This window comes from Ostrea edulis, chromosome 3, assembly GCF_947568905.1.
Source record: "Ostrea edulis chromosome 3, xbOstEdul1.1, whole genome shotgun sequence".
In the NCBI taxonomy this organism is placed as follows: Eukaryota; Metazoa; Mollusca; class Bivalvia; order Ostreida; family Ostreidae; genus Ostrea; species Ostrea edulis.
The window spans coordinates 24,369,262-24,388,314 of NC_079166.1; the positions used below are offsets into that span (position 1 = coordinate 24,369,262).

At 34.6% G+C, this 19,053-nt stretch overlaps 1 protein-coding gene and 1 long non-coding RNA gene across 2 annotated transcripts; one reads left to right on the forward strand and one right to left on the reverse strand.

Moving 5' to 3' along the window:
* Nucleotides 1-294: 294 nt before the first annotated feature.
* On the reverse strand, nucleotides 295-12,816 carry LOC125674767 (3-oxoacyl-[acyl-carrier-protein] reductase FabG-like). The gene is made up of 9 exons (XM_048912045.2): nucleotides 12,715-12,816; nucleotides 10,612-10,745; nucleotides 10,425-10,517; nucleotides 10,129-10,214; nucleotides 5,552-5,645; nucleotides 5,321-5,390; nucleotides 2,111-2,147; nucleotides 1,816-1,879; nucleotides 295-1,269 (listed from the first exon to the last, which is right to left on the reverse strand). The coding sequence occupies exons 1-9, from the start codon at nucleotides 12,758-12,760 to the stop codon at nucleotides 1,114-1,116; spliced, it is 780 nt and encodes a 259-aa protein (XP_048768002.2). The 5' UTR covers nucleotides 12,761-12,816; the 3' UTR covers nucleotides 295-1,113.
* A 2,587-nt stretch (nucleotides 12,817-15,403) lies between these two features.
* LOC130052504 (uncharacterized) lies at nucleotides 15,404-18,468 on the forward strand. Its single transcript, XR_008800849.1, has 2 exons — nucleotides 15,404-15,842; nucleotides 17,434-18,468. It is a non-coding gene; the product is annotated as an uncharacterized LOC130052504 (long non-coding RNA).
* The last annotated feature ends 585 nt before the right edge of the window (nucleotides 18,469-19,053 follow it).

Here is a 19,053-nt window from a genome sequence, read left to right on the forward strand (position 1 = left end):
GCGTCACATAGGAGAGGTCTATTCGTAGGTGACGTAATGAGGCCTCGACGGGGAGTTTGGATAAGAGTGAGACTTCACACAGACAAGAGTGAGACGTCACACAAACAAGAGTGAGACGTCACACAAACAAGAGTGAGACGTCACACAAACAAGAGTGAGACGTCACACAAACAAGAGTGAGACTTCACACAAACAAGAGTGAGACTTCACACTAATTTTGACTACCATGAACGTCAGTTGTCCGCATTCTAAATCAGCATTGCCCGTGTATAAACATTAACACAACTATTTCCGCTTTATCAATTACTCTTTATTCTTTATCATGTTTATTCTCAGGTAAATGTAAAAAAATAACTTTAGCGATTGAAATGCACGCGATTAACAACAAAACCAAATGAATGGTGTAATATATATATGTTGAGCTTGGAATGATCTCTAGAATTTACAAATACCAAAAGTCCTCAATTTCTTTCTAACGTAGATCAAACCAAGTTACTGCATAGATTAATGTATTCAGGAATATATACATGTACACAGTAATACTGAGCCTCGGCAAAGCATCAGTATGACAAAGTTATGATATATAACTTTCTATATACTGGTATAGAGAGAGAGAGAGTTTGACTCTCAATAATAATTATATCCGGTTAAAATCTAGAAGTGGCGGTGTATAGTTTTGTTTTATGTTCTTAGCAAGATATCAAGGACGTGTCAGGGGCGAGATCAAAAGATCGATGTCGGATAAAAATCTAAATTCAAATAGCTAGGGGAGGGGGGAATAAAATTTCTCGTAAGTTTCTGTCATCCGACAACGATTACACTTTAGTGGAAAAAGAAAAAAAAAACCAACACAAACGACTGTTAAAAAGCACATGATAATATTACATTTTAACGAACATTTAACAGTTCTGATGTACACTTTCATTGGTGAATAAACAGTAGAAGAGATATACAGAGTGTTATCTATAATCGTATGTTTTTACTTGTTAATCGATTAGTTTCAACATTCATCATATTTAGTTTTGTATGGGGAGGGGGAGGGGGGTGAAAACGACGTGAATTTTTTTTTTTCAGACATTGAACTTTTGATCTCCCCCATTATATATCTTCTTATCACGGACAAAGAACGTTTCTACCGCCATCCACTGGTAATTGTACACCCGTGATGAAGGAAGCACTGTCTGATGCCAGGAAAGCAATCGCATTGGCCACTTCCTCCACCTCACCTGACCGTCCTAGCGGATGTTTTGTTTTGGAGAGCTCTAGAAACTACAATTAGACAAAATTATGTCATCACTACTTTGTCATCTTAAAACTGAAATTGTTTTCATTGTATTCCATTGTGTTTAAACGAGTGTATCCAACGTTAAGTGCAGCTGTTAATTACCAATCATATTGTACAACGCGGATAAAATTATATTTTTAGTGTAGACAATAAACTAGAGCAAAAGTATTTCCCATTCTAGACTCTCAAGAGAACAGTGGATTATAGGCTCATAGTCAAAGTATTCTGTTTTTGAAGTTCTTTCCAATTTATAAAATTGTATAATGTACGTCCTAAACCTCTGACACATCATTAATGAAGTAATTGTAATTATACTTGAAAATTTAAAACTCAGAACACTAGTTGGGCACTAGTTTTAAACTAACCACTATTTAGAGCTACTAATGCTGATGATATGAACTTTTAAAGCTACGCGGTGAGGGTGTACATACATGCATAGAGTAAATAAACAGATATAGCAGGCTACCAAAAACATTTCAAAATAATTTAACTCTACCATCTTAATTGTTCTACCTTACGTCTGTGCTTACCTCCTGATAGGCCTCTTCATTTTTTCTCAACGTCTTGAATAAATCAGTAATTATAACACCGGGGCTACAAATACATGAACATCTAAATAAAGATCTAATCAAGGTAAAGGATTTATCCGTAGAGTGCTATACCCTTGATATCAATGAGCGTATGCGTTTCAAAAAATCATTACACTAATGGTATGATGAACTAAATTGTCTTTTATCAATCATAATTATTCATTACAAGTAATGAAAAATGCTAAAAGATGTTAGCTGATCGGACGTATTTGTACTTTGCTAAAAATACACTTACTTTACACTGTTTACCCGGACCTGTTTAGGGGCCAACTCTGAAATAGCATGATACATTTTACAATGCTTCATGACATCATACATTTCTGTTGCAAAACTAATAGTAAATACGATGTACTGTGAAAAAGTGGGTATAAAGAACAGTGGTCATTCTCATTATTTCATAACGAATAGCAACATTAAAAATAGGACAAACACGGACCCGTGGGCATCCCAGAGTTGTGATCAGGTGCATGGGATGACTAATCATCCCTAGTGGACCGTTTACACCCGCCATGAGCCCTTTATCTTGATCAAGTAAACGGGGTAGTCCGTAGTCAAATCAGTGTGAAAATAGAGGCCTGGTCATGCGTATGAAATGAATAAAAGCATTATAACGACCATGGAATTCGTGAGAAACTGACTTCAAAACCCCTGTACATTAAACTTATTTGTTGATAGCCTGCCTTGATGACAAACCCCTGTACATTAAACTTATTTGTTGATAGCCTGCCTTGATGACAAACCCCTGTACATTAAACTTATTTGTTGATAGCCTGCCTTGATGACAAACCCCTGTACATTAAACTTATCTGTTGATAGCCTGCCTCGATGATTAATCACAAGTAGGACATACTCTGGTGTATTGAATCAGTTGAAAAACATAGACACATCATGCAAGTGATAAGTTAGCATTGCTACATAGATATGGGCGTTGTCAGTTTGCCATTGACATTTATGTTCAATAAAATATTTAAGTATGAAGAAGATACAAAAATAAACTCTGTGGTTTCTTTTATTTCGAGTTCACTGGGATATACTCCGGTATCAAAACAACATATGAATGACAAAATATGATTATTATCTACCATTATAAAGTCTCCAAAACGAAGTACTAGCTGTATAAAAGTCGTTTTTTCTGAGTACTACTATTTTCCTCCCATGACAAAATCCATGCAAATTTCAACTTCATTTAAAGAATCTAAATCAGGAAGACTTTGATTTTGAAATTTGGTGTAATATGACTTTGATCCTAGTTTGTAGGTCCCAACATCCTCTTATCATTTTTTATGATGCAATGTCTCTATCCGTCCTGGTTCTAGAGCTATACAAGTTTTTATGGTCATAGGTTAAGGTCACTGGAGTCACTTGACTTTGATACTAATTTGTAGGCCCTGTCACTCTCAATTCATTTCCGAAAACCCCAATACTCTATCTATCATATATGTCAAGTTGTATCTGTTAAATTTTGGAATTAGTTTTCCCCTCCAGAGAGATCCCCCAGTCTGTACCTAAACACCCTCAATCTGAACACAAAAACATTTCTGCAGATCTAGATACACTGTCCTACCATATCTTTGAATATCTATTACTTTCATCAACTGGTTACGGAGAACGGTGTCGGACAGTTTTAGGCGCGAGAAAGAAGCGAAAGAAAGAGAAGAACCGAGCAAAAACAATAAGTCTCCAAACTTCGTTTAAGAGACTTAAAAATGAGTATTGTTAATAGATAAAACGTCTTCAATATTTCTAAATGTCGAGTTAAAGGCCTCAGCAAGAGATTTATTCTTCTCATGTATAATCTTTTGAGCAAATATTGCCTCATAAGGATATAAAAACGTATCAGGTAATAATGGAGCACAATTCTTGCCCAGCAGAATTTCGATAGAGTGGTGTTTAACAAAGTAATTTTTCGATGATTGATAACATTTGATGTTACAGGGGTTTCAGCAGTCTCGTTTAAAGTCACCATTTCGCAACATCTATGGTCGTTATAACGATCTAGTGTGCCATTTCAACCTATCATCGAGTCAAATGCTGTTTGACGTGTTTCCTAACGATTGTTAGTTCGTTCTTGACACACTAATTTTGACTACGGATTACTCCGTTTACCCGATTAAGACATAGGGATCACGACGGGTGTGACCGGTCGACAGGAATGCTTACTCTTCCTAGGCACCTGATCCCACCTCTAGTATGTCCAGGGGTCAGCGTTCGCTGAATTCTTTTTTTGGGTATTCCTTGTGAGAGTTATGAAATTGATCACTGTTCGTTATCTTCGCCTTTAACGATAAGAATATTTCTGTTTCATTTTTATTGAGAAAGCAGCTGCCTATGATGTCAAACAGCCCAGTTTTTACTTTATTGTAAAGAATGGTGGTGTACAGTGCTGAAAAGTGAAAAGGTGATGATATTGAACAGCGATTAAGCTCAAACTTCAATGAAAGATACGAAATTTAAAGATCAGAGGTGGGATCGGGTGCATAGAGGAGTAAGCACCTCCTGTTGACCGGTCACACCCACCTTGAACCATATATCTGGAAAAGGTAAATGGGGCAATTCGCAGTCAAATTTAGTAGACAAAGAACTGCTAAAACGAGATTGTTGAAACCCATGTAACATCAACATATTTATCCGTAGACCATAGTCTGCCTCGTCTTAAAAACTGATCATAAGCACCACAGAGCTCACGGCGAGTGTGACCGGTCGACAGGGGATGCTTACTCCTCCTAGACACATGACCACATATCTGGTATATCCAGTGGTCCGTGTTTGCCCAACTGTCTATTGTGTATTGCTTATAGATATATGTAGGAATTTTGAGATTGATCACTGTTTGTTATATTCACCTTTCACGCAAGTGATAATGGTATAATACAACATGTACATCGATATGGGAAGGGAGAGGGGGAAGCTGAAGTTGTCACGTTTGTCATAAAGATGAAACAAATGTGGAAGACTACGTGATGTCTTTGATTTTGAGTTTACTGGGATATATCAAATCGACATATGAATGAAATTGTGTATTGTTTATAGATAAATAATCGTCAATATAGCTGCATTGTAAATGTCGAGTTAAAGGCCACAAAAAGCCCTATGTTCTGATTCTGCTTATGTGGAAAAAAGATTTGTAACTTCAATTTATATAAACTACTTTTAAAATCCACATTTGATATACGTCACTTCCCTAGGGTTAGGGTTAGCTGTTCCTTCAAAGGAGTTAACATATCTGTGAAGAGCAAAGATAGGGGCTTAATAGACCATTTACTTGATAAAAAGATATGAAATCACAAAGTAACTACTTTCTGCACATATGGTAGGAAAAAATGTATTTACTGTTCATCTATATTCAATTTAATGCAAATGATACATTTAGTGTCACTGCTCTGTATATATATTCTGACAGAAACTGATCACAATGGAGAATTCTGACAAAAAACGGAACACCTACCTATTGCAGTACACCTAGTAAAGTGATCTAGGGCACTCTTGGACACACAGTATGGTAAAAATCCAGGAAACTAAAAAAAAAATATATAGTGTCACTCTTACATGAATATCATTAACTTTTGATAAGGTTTAAATCAGATTTTCGAAATAAGAAAAGTAACTCTATGAATCTTCAGAATTTCCCATCAGGGATGCATTCATTAATTGTAAGTGAGAAATTTAGAATACTCACTGATCTGATACCTGCGATACTTGATACATTAACAATGTTTCCCTTTGCATTGACGAGATGTGGAACTGCAAGCATAGTCAGATGATAAATAGCTCTGAAAACAGATCATTTTCGTTAAGACATGATCTATGCGAGGATGTCTGATGTCTTTTAGGCAGCTTATCCTTTGTTTGATTAGTTGATGAAAGGTTAAGATAACGAACAACAACCAACCCCACAACTCCTTTAAGGAATACAAAATAGAGAGTTGGGCAAACACGAACCCTTGGATATACCTGGGGAGGAATAGGGTAATTAAGAGGAGTAAGCATCGACCGGTCACACCCACCATGAAACCTATGTCTTGATCAGGTAAACGGAGTAATATGTAGTTTAAATCAGTGTGCCAAGAACGACCTAACAATCGGTATGAAACACGTCAATTACCCACAGATAAAAAGTATTTACAAACTAGATCATTATAACTACAGACCCTGAAGCGTACTACTACACCACTTGCACGGAACGGTACGAAACGATTCTTGCACGGAACGGTGAACGGTTTGCACGAAACGCTAAACGATCTGCACGGAACGATGAACGGTTTGCACGAAACGCTGAACGGTCTGCACGGGACGGTGAACGCTTTGCACGAAACGCTGACCACTTTGTAGGCGTGGCTTGCACGCTTTGTGAACGGTCTGCACGATACAGTAGGCGTGGCCTGCACGCTTTGATTTTTTCGATATTATTTGGTTCAAATAGTTTCAATATTATTACAATATTCTAGATATTAAAAAAAGGTTGAGAAAGAAATGATAATGATTCATTTTCAAATGATTGCTCATATACGACGCGGTAAATTTCGTTTTTGCTTATTATATCAATGGACACGTTGGAATGAAAAGAAAGGAATTTTTTTTTATTTCGGAAATAAAAGAAAAATATGCAAAAATCATATCGTCACGGAATATTGATTAATCAAATTTTATTGATTCATTGCTCTATTAAATTCATAAAAACTGAATATGAAATGGTTGCCTCTGTTTCGCTATTTTTGTACATTCATTTTGAGTGTCGTTAAATTACCTTTGCAATTTGTATATTCCAGTCCTCTTCCCAAAAACAGATGTTGAATAAACCTATACATTTTATACACATGTGTACGTGTATGAAAACAGATGAAGCGATTTCAAGAAATTTCTCGTCAGGAAAGATTGAAATATTTTTGGGCGGGGAGAGGGTTGTGAACGGTCTGCACGAAACGCTAAGCATGACCTGCACGCTTTGATTTTTTTCCGGCATTATTTGTTTCATCCTGGGGTTAGTTTAAACAAGGAATAGTATAATGACTTACGAAGACGTTGGAATAAAACGAAATGAATATTTTTTAACTTCGGAAATAAAGGGAAAAGATGCATAAATTGTATCGTCATGGGATATTTATTATTCAACTTTATTTATTCATTGCTCTGTTAAATTCATTGAAAAAGTCGCGTCTGTATCGCTATTTTTGTACATTCAATCTGAGTGCCGTTAAAACACGTGTGCAATTTGTATATTCCAGGCCTCTTCTCAAAAACATATCTTGAATAAACCTATACATTTTTACATATGTGTGTGACAACAGATAAAATGATTAAAGAATTCTCGTAAGACTGGAACATATTCTCGGGCGGGAGGGGGTGCATCTAGACATAGAATTAGCCAGTTGTTAAGAACCTGTCACCTTGGATAAGAAGGGAAGATACAAAACAAAAAGAAACAATCAAAATATGATTGAAATAGATTGAGAAATAAATCATATAAATGAATATATAAAACAAATAATTACAAACTACAGCAATGGTCAACAGATATACGAGCGGATCTAACATCCAATTTTAATTCGATTGTTGCATTTGCCTCAATTTAAACTGCATTCATTTTTGAGAGACAAAACACCTCTTTTGTCATACTTCAATTGCTCCCGCCGATTTTCACACCTTCTGTAAGAATGTTAATTTCAAATACCCGGATTAACTGACTTCTAGTATTGTGGTAAAAAAAGGACCTTGGATTTTGCGTAGAATATACAAGTTATACACAGGTCGGTCTTTGCATTATGCAGACAGTTCCGATAAACGATTTTCATGAAAATACTTTTTATTTAATAAGAGAAACTTGATCATATAAATGTAAGAAGACAAATAAATTATTCCTACATGCAAATAAAAAAAAAAAAATAAAAAAAAAATAAAAAAATGAGGGCAGATATTTACATATCTCTGCACTTGTTAGAAACTATCAAGTGTGATAAAATAGTATCGAATTTTGCTCTACCTGGTAGTTTTATAATAAACTGTTTTCTTTCGATTATTTGCAGATTTTCACTGTTGAAAGCCCGTCTTGGAGACATTTTGAAATAATTGGTCAAATTCCCAACAATGTTTAACTGTCCTATATCCCATGCCGAAATGACTTGCACGGTCTGTACGTTTCTAAGGGCGTGATTTGAACCATCTGCACGTTTCTATGGGCGTGGTTTGATCATACACGGAACAATTCTTGCACGAAACGATTTGCACGGAACGATGAACGGTCTGCACGAAACGGTAAACGGTCTGCACGGAACGTTGAACGGTTTGCACGGAACGGTGAACGGTCTGCACGAAACGCTGAACTGTCTGCACGAAACGGTGAATGGTCTGCACGGAACGAAACGAAACGCTTTGGAGGTGTAGTAGCACGCTTCAGGGACTGTAGTCTGTACCATACAATTTGCGAAATGGTGACTTTAAACGAGACTGTTGAAATCGCAGTAACATCAACTTGTTTTGTCGATAGCCTGTATAGATTTAAAAGATGATCCCATCTTATGAAGCAGTTGGAGTATAAGTACGATTACCAAAAGTGGAATTAATGTCAAGTTCGTTTAAAATGGAGTTGTAATAATGAGCCTTACAAACTAAGACAATGTTATTACAAGCTTTGTCAGCTGGAATCAACACATATTCCTCATGTAACCTATCTAATTCTTTTATCACTTCTGGTTTACTAAACACAGAATGATAAATGGTATGTACTTTTGTTTTGATATGTCTAATGGGGGATTTAAAAATTCCTCACATACTTTTAATCCATTCTGACAATGTATGAAGTTTTTCTTCTTCATATTTAGCCCATCGTTTGACATAATCTTCGACAGAATTCATAATAGAGATGAAATTATGTCGCCAATTGAAAGACCGATGTTCTCTGTATTTAGGACCTTTTAGAATAAGTGATTTGAAGTACTGATTTTCAACTATGTCAACATCACCAGTAATGACATGTCCAGCTGGACTATAGTTGAAAGAAGATTAAGAACAAGAACACGTAGATTAAGTATAAGATAAACTATATCTAGGCACTGCAAAATGTGTTTATAAATAGACAGTTTGGATGTAAAAGCAGAAGTATATTGGTAGGAAATAATAGGTAGAGACTTGAACTTGAAATAAGTTGGAATACACGACTGAACCCTTTTATGACAAAGAATGTTGCTTTTGTTGACGGCATCTATTCCTTTGTAAATTTGAGCATAAAAAAAATTGCGGCGTGATTGTGAAGGAATATCATTCATGATCCGTCGTTATTTAAAGAGCCTGTGATTGGAAACATCCATAATCATAGAATTCAGTCTATATTCAGGTGTAGACTAGCTGTGACTTCTTCAAATATTGTATGTAAAACTCTCAATGGAACAGAGTAAAATTTTGTACTAATATGATGCGGACCTAATTGTCTTTTGACGTAAGGTAAAAGTGAATCAAACGTGACATCAATTGATATGAATAAAAAGCGGAAATTAGCGTCAGAATTAAAAGAATCGATAAATAAAAAGGCAAAGGTGCACAGATTAAATCCCGCGCGAAATGCATAGATGAAAGAGAAACGAACTCCTTTTTTTCATCAAACTTAAATCTTCTCACCAAGAAAATAATATTATCAAACGTATCAAATATGAAGATAATATTACCACCAACTGTAATGCTTATTTAGGTAAAATGTGTGATTTCTACACAAAATTATACAAATCATCGAATATTGACGATGATAACATTAAATCCTACTTAGATAGTACCACTATATTAAATATAGTTAACGAAAAACAAAAATTAGAATTAGATGAGGTTCCGTCAATGAAGGAATGTGATGAAGCTGTCAAAATGTTACAACATCATAAATCGCCAGGCTTGGATGGTTTACCAGGCGAGTTCTATCAAACTTTCTGGTGATAACTAAAACCATACTTTTACAATAGTTTAACACAAACTTTTAATCATCAACGCATGCCATTGCTTTAATCACGCTTATCCATAAAAAGGGAGATAAATCAAACTTAACAAATTATCGAACTAACAGTCTCACAAACACGTTATTTCTGGTGATCAAAGTAGAACAGAGATGCTATTTCCCAACCATTCAGTAAATAACGATCAGTTATAAACTATAACATTAGTATTTGTTACATATTCCTCGATCTGCTGTTGTGTGTATATGGCTAGTTCTGTAATCCGAAAGTACAGACATATATGATGTTTTGTACAAATTGTGTATTCACATTTATATATTACCTGACGTTAGTATTCATGCATTCATCATATTGCTCCAGTGATGTTGTTTCAATGTTTCCAGATTTCAATATCCCTGCATTATTGACCTATTGTTTTGAAGAAGAACTTGAAAATAAAGATATTCATGGAATGAAATAGAATGCATTTTCAAGCTTTATAAAAAGTTCATTTTGGCTTATTCTCAAAGTATGTATACATGTTATTCAATTATTATCCATGCTGATCATAAGCATGCTACAGCATAAATTTAGTGTACATGTAGTGTGTTCAACCAAATATGTTACACTCGTACATACCAGAATGTCCAATTTTCCATAATGTTTTACTGTTTCGTCAACAAGTCGCTTAACAAAATCTTCCTTTGTCAAATCACCGCTAAGAGTCAACGGCTAAAAGAACAAAGAGAGCGATGTGGCAACACTTCATTTCCCAAACTGCTTTCAAGTGTATGGCAACGACAATAAATTTACAGTAATATCTAACCCTTTTTCCATTTTCTTTTTCACACTGGGCAGCCGTTTCAGCTAAATTGTCAACATTTCTGCCTGTGATGGATACCTTCGCACCAAGCCTACAAAACAAAATGGCTGTTCCTGCCCCAATACCGGAACTGGCACCTGGAAATTACACACAACACAGTGATGGAGTGTAGCCGTTATACTCCATGTTTTAAGAAAGTATACAAAGCGGAGAAACATCGCAAAGAAAGTTCCTCAGCTAAGGTAGAATTGTATACAAACGTACAAGCAAACGTGTACTAGCCGATCTACAATAGTTTTATTAAAATGACCCTAAGAAAAGTAGCATGATGTTTTCTACATTAATAGAATATCGGATTTTATGCAAAGAATTGTTCATTGAGGTAAGTAGGTAAGCAATTCGTACTTAAAATCAGACCTATTTACAATAAACAAGTAACATGGGGTAATAAGCTCTTTAACCGACTATAAACTCTTTAACCGACTATTGAAGAATTTGAAGAATATGATATCGTGAATGAATCTCATTTGCTTATCGTGGATCAGGCGCTTACGCTCTTCATAGGAGTTATGAGATTGATCACTGTTCGTTATCTTCAGCTTTCACATATATAGAGAAATACAAGGTTAAAGGCAAAGAAAGTCATTTAAAGAATTTTATTTCAAGGAAAGATGAGTATGTATGGATAATGTATTTTACGTCTTATTGAGAAGATCTTGGCAATAGTGAAATCCTTAGATGTGTAAGGTTTAATTCCACATGTTCATTGATGATTTGCTAAACCCCACATCCCATATTTTGACATACGCAAACAGTGAACAAATTTCTGGGTTGCTTTACTATAGACAATGGTTTCCTCTGCAAAAACGTTTACTAAACCACAGACTCAAAAGTTCTTCTTTTACCCTCATACAACATAAAGGTAGGTATCTTCAAAATCTATGCTAGCGCTGGAGAAGAATTGAATCCCAAGGCAGTCAATTTGCGGACATTCTAAAGAATATTGAATGAGTTTTGTCCTCGCAGAGTAATCAGGAAACCCTGTGCAGACCTATATCAGAAGTGTCAAGAGTTGTCAAGCCATCCATCAAGGAGCATTGTTGTGCACTTTTAATATGTAGAGTAATGTGATCAGTGATCAATTTGGCTCAGGTATTTCCGATTGTGTGTGATTGTTAATAGGTTATGAAATAATGCTGTTTTATATGTTTTTGCAACCCGACCACTAAATTTTGTCCGTGAGGGTCATGATTCTAGAAAACAATTACCATAATACAAACAATATATTTTTAAGTACCCTTTTTCGTAGGCAACTGAATCAGGACTCTAGGTACTGCATTTCAATACGGATGCAATGATAATATATACATTGTAGGAAATTTGACTGGTCCACAAGGAAATAATGTGAATGTAAAACTTATACGGTACCAATTTTGATGCACCAGATGCGCATTTCGACAAATAATGTCTCTTCAGTGATGCTCAACCGAAATGTTTGAATTCCAAAATAACAATAAACTTGCTAGAGCTATTTTATGCAAAAACAGAGTGCCAAAAAAGTGGAGCCAAATTCGTCTAAGGATAAGAGCTATGCATGAGGGAGATAATCTTTAATTTTGAAATGAATTTCTAAATTTTATCACAACAATTAAATATACATCCGTATTTTCAAGCTAGTAACTAAGTACTCAGCTACTGGGCTGTAGAGACCCTCGGGGACTAACAGTCCACCAGGAGAGGTCTCGCTCCAGGGGTCATAATGTAAAACTTGTACGGTACCAATTTTGATGCAGCAGATGCGCATTTCGACAAATAATGTCTCTTCAGTGATAATCAACCGAAATGTTTGAAATCCGAAATAACAATGAAGTTTTAGAGCTATTTTAGGGAAAAACAGAGTGCCAAACAAGTGGAGTCAAATTCGTCTAAGGATAAGAGCTATGCGTGAGGGAGATAATCCTTAATTTTGAAATGAATTTCTAAATTTTATAACAGCAATTAAATATGCATCCGTATTTTCAAGCTAGTAACGATGTACTTAACTACTGGGCTGTAGAGACCAAATATCATAAAATCATATAATTGTAACATTTTGCTACGACAAACCTGTAATTAATGCAACTTTTCCATCCAATTTAGAAATAGCAGACATGGCGGCTAGTTGCTCAAAATCTTAATATATCGCTAAGGATGTATGGAGGCCAATTTGGACATTTTTTCGTAATAATATATAGTGTTGCAAATTATCTTTGTTACGCCAGACATGATGAGTAATTTGCTAGTTGATATTTGGCATACTCTCTCAGCACTTGATTAATCTGTGATTTCTCCATCAATTTTTAATAATTTCCAGCTGAGCTTGCTTTTACAGAATCCTGGTTTGTCGACATGATTGTATTCCAAAAGAATTGGTAAGCTCTGTTGACAACGAGACAAGGTTCTTCTGTTTCATATCGTAAATTTTATAACAATCAAAATTACACTAGAGCCTACAGTGGGAAATATATAATGGGCGGCATCTTACTGACGCGAGTTTAATTATCTTTATATTTTACTTCAAACAAAGAGCTAGACCCACGGATAACCAATAGGCCTTTTCTCAAAATTTGATATTTTCAAGAACAAAAGCTAAGAATATACATTATTCACATATATTTTCTTTTTTGAATATCCTTTTGTGTAGTAATTGACCATCAGAGTACCTATTACTTTTCTGACATATTGTCAACTACCCATACTTATTTACCAGTAACCCATTATCACCTGTATATGGTGTTTATATCTCTCAACTTCGATATGCAAGAGCTTGTTCTGTGTATGATCAGTTTTTAAATCGAGACAGGCTACAGACATACAAGTTTATGTTACATGGGTTTCAACAGTCTCGTTTAAAGTCAGTATTTCGCAAATTCTACGGCCGATACTATTAATTTGCCAATACTACATACAATGCATCATTGTGTCAAATGTTGTCTGATGTGTTTCATACCGATTGTTAGGGCGTTCGTAGCATACTGATTTTGACTACGGATTATTCTGTTTTCTTTATCAAGAGATAGGGCTCATGGTTGGTATGACCGGTCGACAGGGGATGCTTACTCCTACTAGGCACCTGATCCCACCTCTGGTGTGTCCAGGTGTCCGTGTTTGCCCAACTATCTATTTTGTATTGCTTGTGGGAGTTATGTGATTGATCATTGTTCTTTATCTTCATCTTTCATTGAAAACTGCACAAGAAGGTTAAGGGCTGCCATGGTAAAATGTACTACAATTTTTGTGTGAAATTACACGTCAAATTCATGAGTATAATTATAATCATTGCAGTTAAACACCGAAACAATACTAACCCGTGTGTTGACTACGAACGAGCTACCATACATTCCCCACATGACAATTTCACCCTACGTAAGCTGGATATCAAGGCAGTTTTTATTTTAAAAAAACCATAACGTTGTCTTACTTATTAAAAAAAGTTCACGTATATGTGGGTTCCCAGCTGAATATTTATTGACAGTCGCACAAGAAATACAAGTCCTTTAAATAAAAACTGTTGGAGTCTAATGCATACCCAAATTAAAACAACATTATATCGAATTACCGGAGTTGACCACATTCCTATGAATTCCGTATCATTGACATATAAGTCATAAGTTGCTACCAGCTTGAAGCGCAAAAATATGTCTAGAATATATATATAAAATTGTCAAATGCTAGTCATAGGAGATGCTACTGAATTTTCGCATTGTTTATGAGTAAATACATGTTACTGCAAATGAATCCATTTTAAACGTGTCATGCATTCAGATTGGGCGCAATTTCAAGGTGACAATATATGAATATCATCTTTGCGCACACTATTGATAAAAATGGAGACTGATATGCTATGAAATGGAAACAATATCAGACACATTCAAACAAAAGTTCATAGCATGAAACGAGCAGTGATCAATCTCATAACTCCTATTTTCACCTCTGGATAAGAAATACAAAATAGAGAGTTGGGGAAATACATGCCCCTTGATATACCAAAAGTAGGATCAGATGCCTAGCCTAAGATGAGTAAGCATCCCCTATTGACCGGTCAACCCGCCGTGAGCTCTATATCAAGATCAGGTAAACGGAGTTATCCGTAGTAAAAATAACGATACATTCTCGGACGTCAGTTCAGACACCACATTCCTTGGTTAGACTATGGGTACAATGCCGAACTAGATATTTCGAACAGTTTGACAATCATTTCGTTCAGTAGTGTCACTTACAGGCGTAGATTCCATTCCATTGTGGCAATGAGATACCTTTCTCTCTAGTTATTTCGCAACGACATCCCCTCTCTATTGCATAAAATTGTATTATATATTGCACTACAAATTCATTGATATATAACATATATTTGAATATGTAGAACATTGAAATAATGTTGATGAATGATTTATATATTTGTTGATATTGAATTAAATAAAAGATAAAAAAAAAAGACATCCCCACTCATTAAAACAAATGTTGTAATGTTGTATGTGACTCAAACACTCAGCCATGTTGCTATGAAATACCATGCATTGAAAAGATAATTATCTACCATTATAAGATCACAGAAATTATTTTCAATTAGTGACGTACACGTTTAGTAGTTATGCATGGAAGTTAAAGTTTTAATAAAGTTCGGAATCAAAGTCAAAAATAAAGTTCGGGATCAAAGATAAAAAATAAATAAACAAAATAATCATATTTTTTTAAGAAAAGGAAAAGGGAAAATAAGTCTTGAAATAGTAACAAACATTCTAATAAAGGACTAAGACCATGTTTATCAAAATTCGGCCTAACGTCCAAAGTGAATAATTTTTTGTTAGAAATATCCTCTAACATGTTCTTTTCCTATAATGTACTGGTTTTTATACGTAGAGTTCGTGAAAGAACACTATTTTTAGGTTTACATTACTAGTATAAATCCTATAATTTGCTCTACTTTTTAAGATTGCGTCATACAACGTCGCTATATATTATTAGAAGTGGTAACGTATTGTAAAACATAATTATGCAATGAGTGGTTTAATATATAATAAGATCTTGAAAAAGAAATTTTCTCTCCCAATACGCAATAAGGTTATTTTACTTATAGCCCGAATGGCACACCATATTTTTCAATCTCCTTCATTCGGCCATTTTCACACACCGCGCCGTTAGCCTGTTTGCGCTGTTCGTGGAAGTTGCAGAGGATGTACTCATCGCATTTCAACGTAAGTTTCAGAAATATGAATATACTTCACCTCTACTCGTTAAACTGTATAACCAAATAGGTGTACCAATTGCTCTTAAAAATGATAAACAAGTCGCATGGAACGAATAGTATGGTGCGCATGTGGTGTGTTGACATAAACTCATAATATTCACGCATTGGGCTGTTGGAAATCCCACAACAAATCTGTTAACTGTTGTCAACATATATTTATTGTTTATCTATTATAATTATATATTGTTAAGATTTAAAATTGTATGTATATCAGCTGATCAGAAAAATCAGCTGTTTCAGGATCATGCCATTTTCAATTCCAAGTGTATGACCTTCTCGGGTCTATTTGAATTTTCTTACATGATGTTTGACTCACTTTACACTTTGAACTTTCCATGTATCATTGTATGGTCTAAAAAGTATTTGTATAGGTTAAAGAGACATATAATTGTATATAGATGTATATTTCCATAACGGTATATGTCTCTGGGGTAACATGTAGGCCTGCGGGGGGTTATAGGTTGAATAATTTTCGAATGATTTGGTATTCTAGTATTCTACTATGTTTAAACTTAATTTAGTGATTATTTAGTAATCAAATAAAAGTTATATGATGAATCGATACATTTCTTCAATTTACTGTAAACAAAAACTGTTTCTGTGTTTTGGAATCTGTCTGGTATTAGTGCATAATAAATAACTTCATAAGTCAATAAATATATTTTTGTTGTAGTGATGACATTTGCAAAATCTGTGAGAATAGAAAAAAATGTGTTAGGGTCAACAGAAATTTTTAATTAGGGTAGGTTGGGAAAGTGGAAACCAATTAACATATATATTTTTTTTTTGGCCGTACGCGGAAACATGGATTAGAAAAGTCAGAACGATTTTTACATTCAATAATTTTTAAATACTTAAAAGCACCATTAAGCCAGGAAAATCATAAGAACAGTTTGGTTTTATAATTTAAATGTGCCATATTTCAAGATAAATTGTAAAACATGTCAAACTTAATTTCAACAATTACAACTTACATGCCTGCATTGGGATTAGATATAGAATCACTCAGAGAATGTTGAATTTCATGGGTACTACCATGATTTAAGCATATATTTTTTATCTCCTTTATATTATTGAATATTAAATTTGTCCATACATCTCCCACAAGAAAGAGTATGAAACATAAAAATATTTTGTGAATTTGCTGATAATTGTGAAGTAAGATAATATATCAACATTAGCTACAACAAAAATTATTAGATGGGGGATCAAATTCAAATGAAATGTTTGTGTATATAATTATTTATGCAGAAATGTATATGTAGCTAAACTGTCCTCTATTGTTTAGTTGAAGACATGTCAATCTCCCACCGAATACATAAATGTAATTTTTCTGAATTTTATATCAATGAAAATACACGAGGGCATGAAAGTACAACTTTTATATGAATATCATAATACAGGGGTTCGTGTTTGCCCAACTATCTATTTTGTATTGCTTGTAGGAGTTATGAGATTGATCACTGTTTGTTATCTTCACCTTTCATTTATGATATAGTTTTGATAATGATATAATACTGGAGTAATTTGAATTTCAGGATGATATAATATGTACAGCAAAAATTGATGGCAAGGGTGACATGAATCAGATTGACAAGAATCCATATAATGCTATCATCACTGCCATCAGATTCATACATAGCTTCCTTGTTGTGCCTGCCAATAGCAAGGTACCAGATTATACAGCAGTTATGTGGAAACAGATTCCCACAATAGGGGGACCAGATTGACACCTACATTGTACAGAATTAGGCAGTTATATCAGAACTGGAAAAACTGGATCCAAACAAGACTATATTGCTTGGAAGAAACATGTCGACTCTGAAGTTTACCCTTAATTTCACATTACCATTACTCCTATTTTGAAATATAATGTATTACATTACTTGAGAGAGAATTTACATTACACATTTACATAACATACTGTCAGATATTAAAGAAATGGCAGAAAAATTATTTCTGTATTATGATTTTTAATTATACATTAACATAAGTACACAAAATATTCAGCAATGTTAGGAAACATATCTATTAAGTTATTCATTGCATTTGATTGTCATCAATGTTTCAAATGCTTCAGTCAATCTCACTAATAAAATGAATTATTCTAAATCTTCAAAATATCATCAAATATTTGAAGTAGTGTAAATGTAATGAAAAATAATGTGCAGTACAGTATGCATTACATTAACATTACTTGTAATGCAAAAATGGTCCATTACACCCGCATTACATTGAAACTGGCTGTCATTTAATTACCATTACCACAGGCCTGGTTCTGTCGAGAGGTATTGAAATTGTCTGTAGAGACTTTGTCTCAGGAAGTGGTCGAGATTGGTGGTGACAATTTTGTTGGATGTGAATTTACTGACACACATGTCTACACTTGCTACACAATATATCATGTGGTGGTTTCAACAAGAAAGTTCTTACTCTGCAGGAAATGACGAACAGCTAATGGATTCACATTTTTTCTGATTTTTCTTCTGTACATTAGATGCATTGGAAAAACTTTTCTTTCCATTATCTTTTGCTGGTTCATACTTTGAAATAAAATCAAGTCCGAAAATAAAGTATTTTGGTTGTTTCTTTTTCAATGAATTTTAAAAAATGTAATCTGTAATCCTTGCATATTTTCTTGGTGTTCTGTGATTGCATAGGCCTATTGATTTTTATTTGTATTCAGGTATAATTTCATCTTCAGTGTCTTGAAAGAAATTAATTTTTCAATAATGCCAAGAAAAATGTAGTTAACAGTATGATTTAAAAAAAAATATTGACACGGGTAGGAATTGAAACCGGATCTCCTGCTTGAAGGACGGGCTCTCTACCACTCAGCCACGGCGTCTATGACGTCACTTGGTCAAAAATCCTTTATACATTTACTTGCCCTAGTTGGAAAAACACCAGAATTGGCTAGTTACAGGGCGCCGCCATTGTGGACAGCCAAAGTTGTGCGGAGAAGAAAAGTTGACAGGAGATCTGATTGGTCATTAACAGAAAATCTTTGTGATGGAATTCAATAGTGAAATATAAGTGATAAAAATGACAGGTGACATAACAGAATATGTAGAAAGATACAGAAGTTATAAGGGAAGATCTGAGTGGACAGGTGATATTTGGATGGACAATTTCATTCAGTGCGGATCTACACTAGT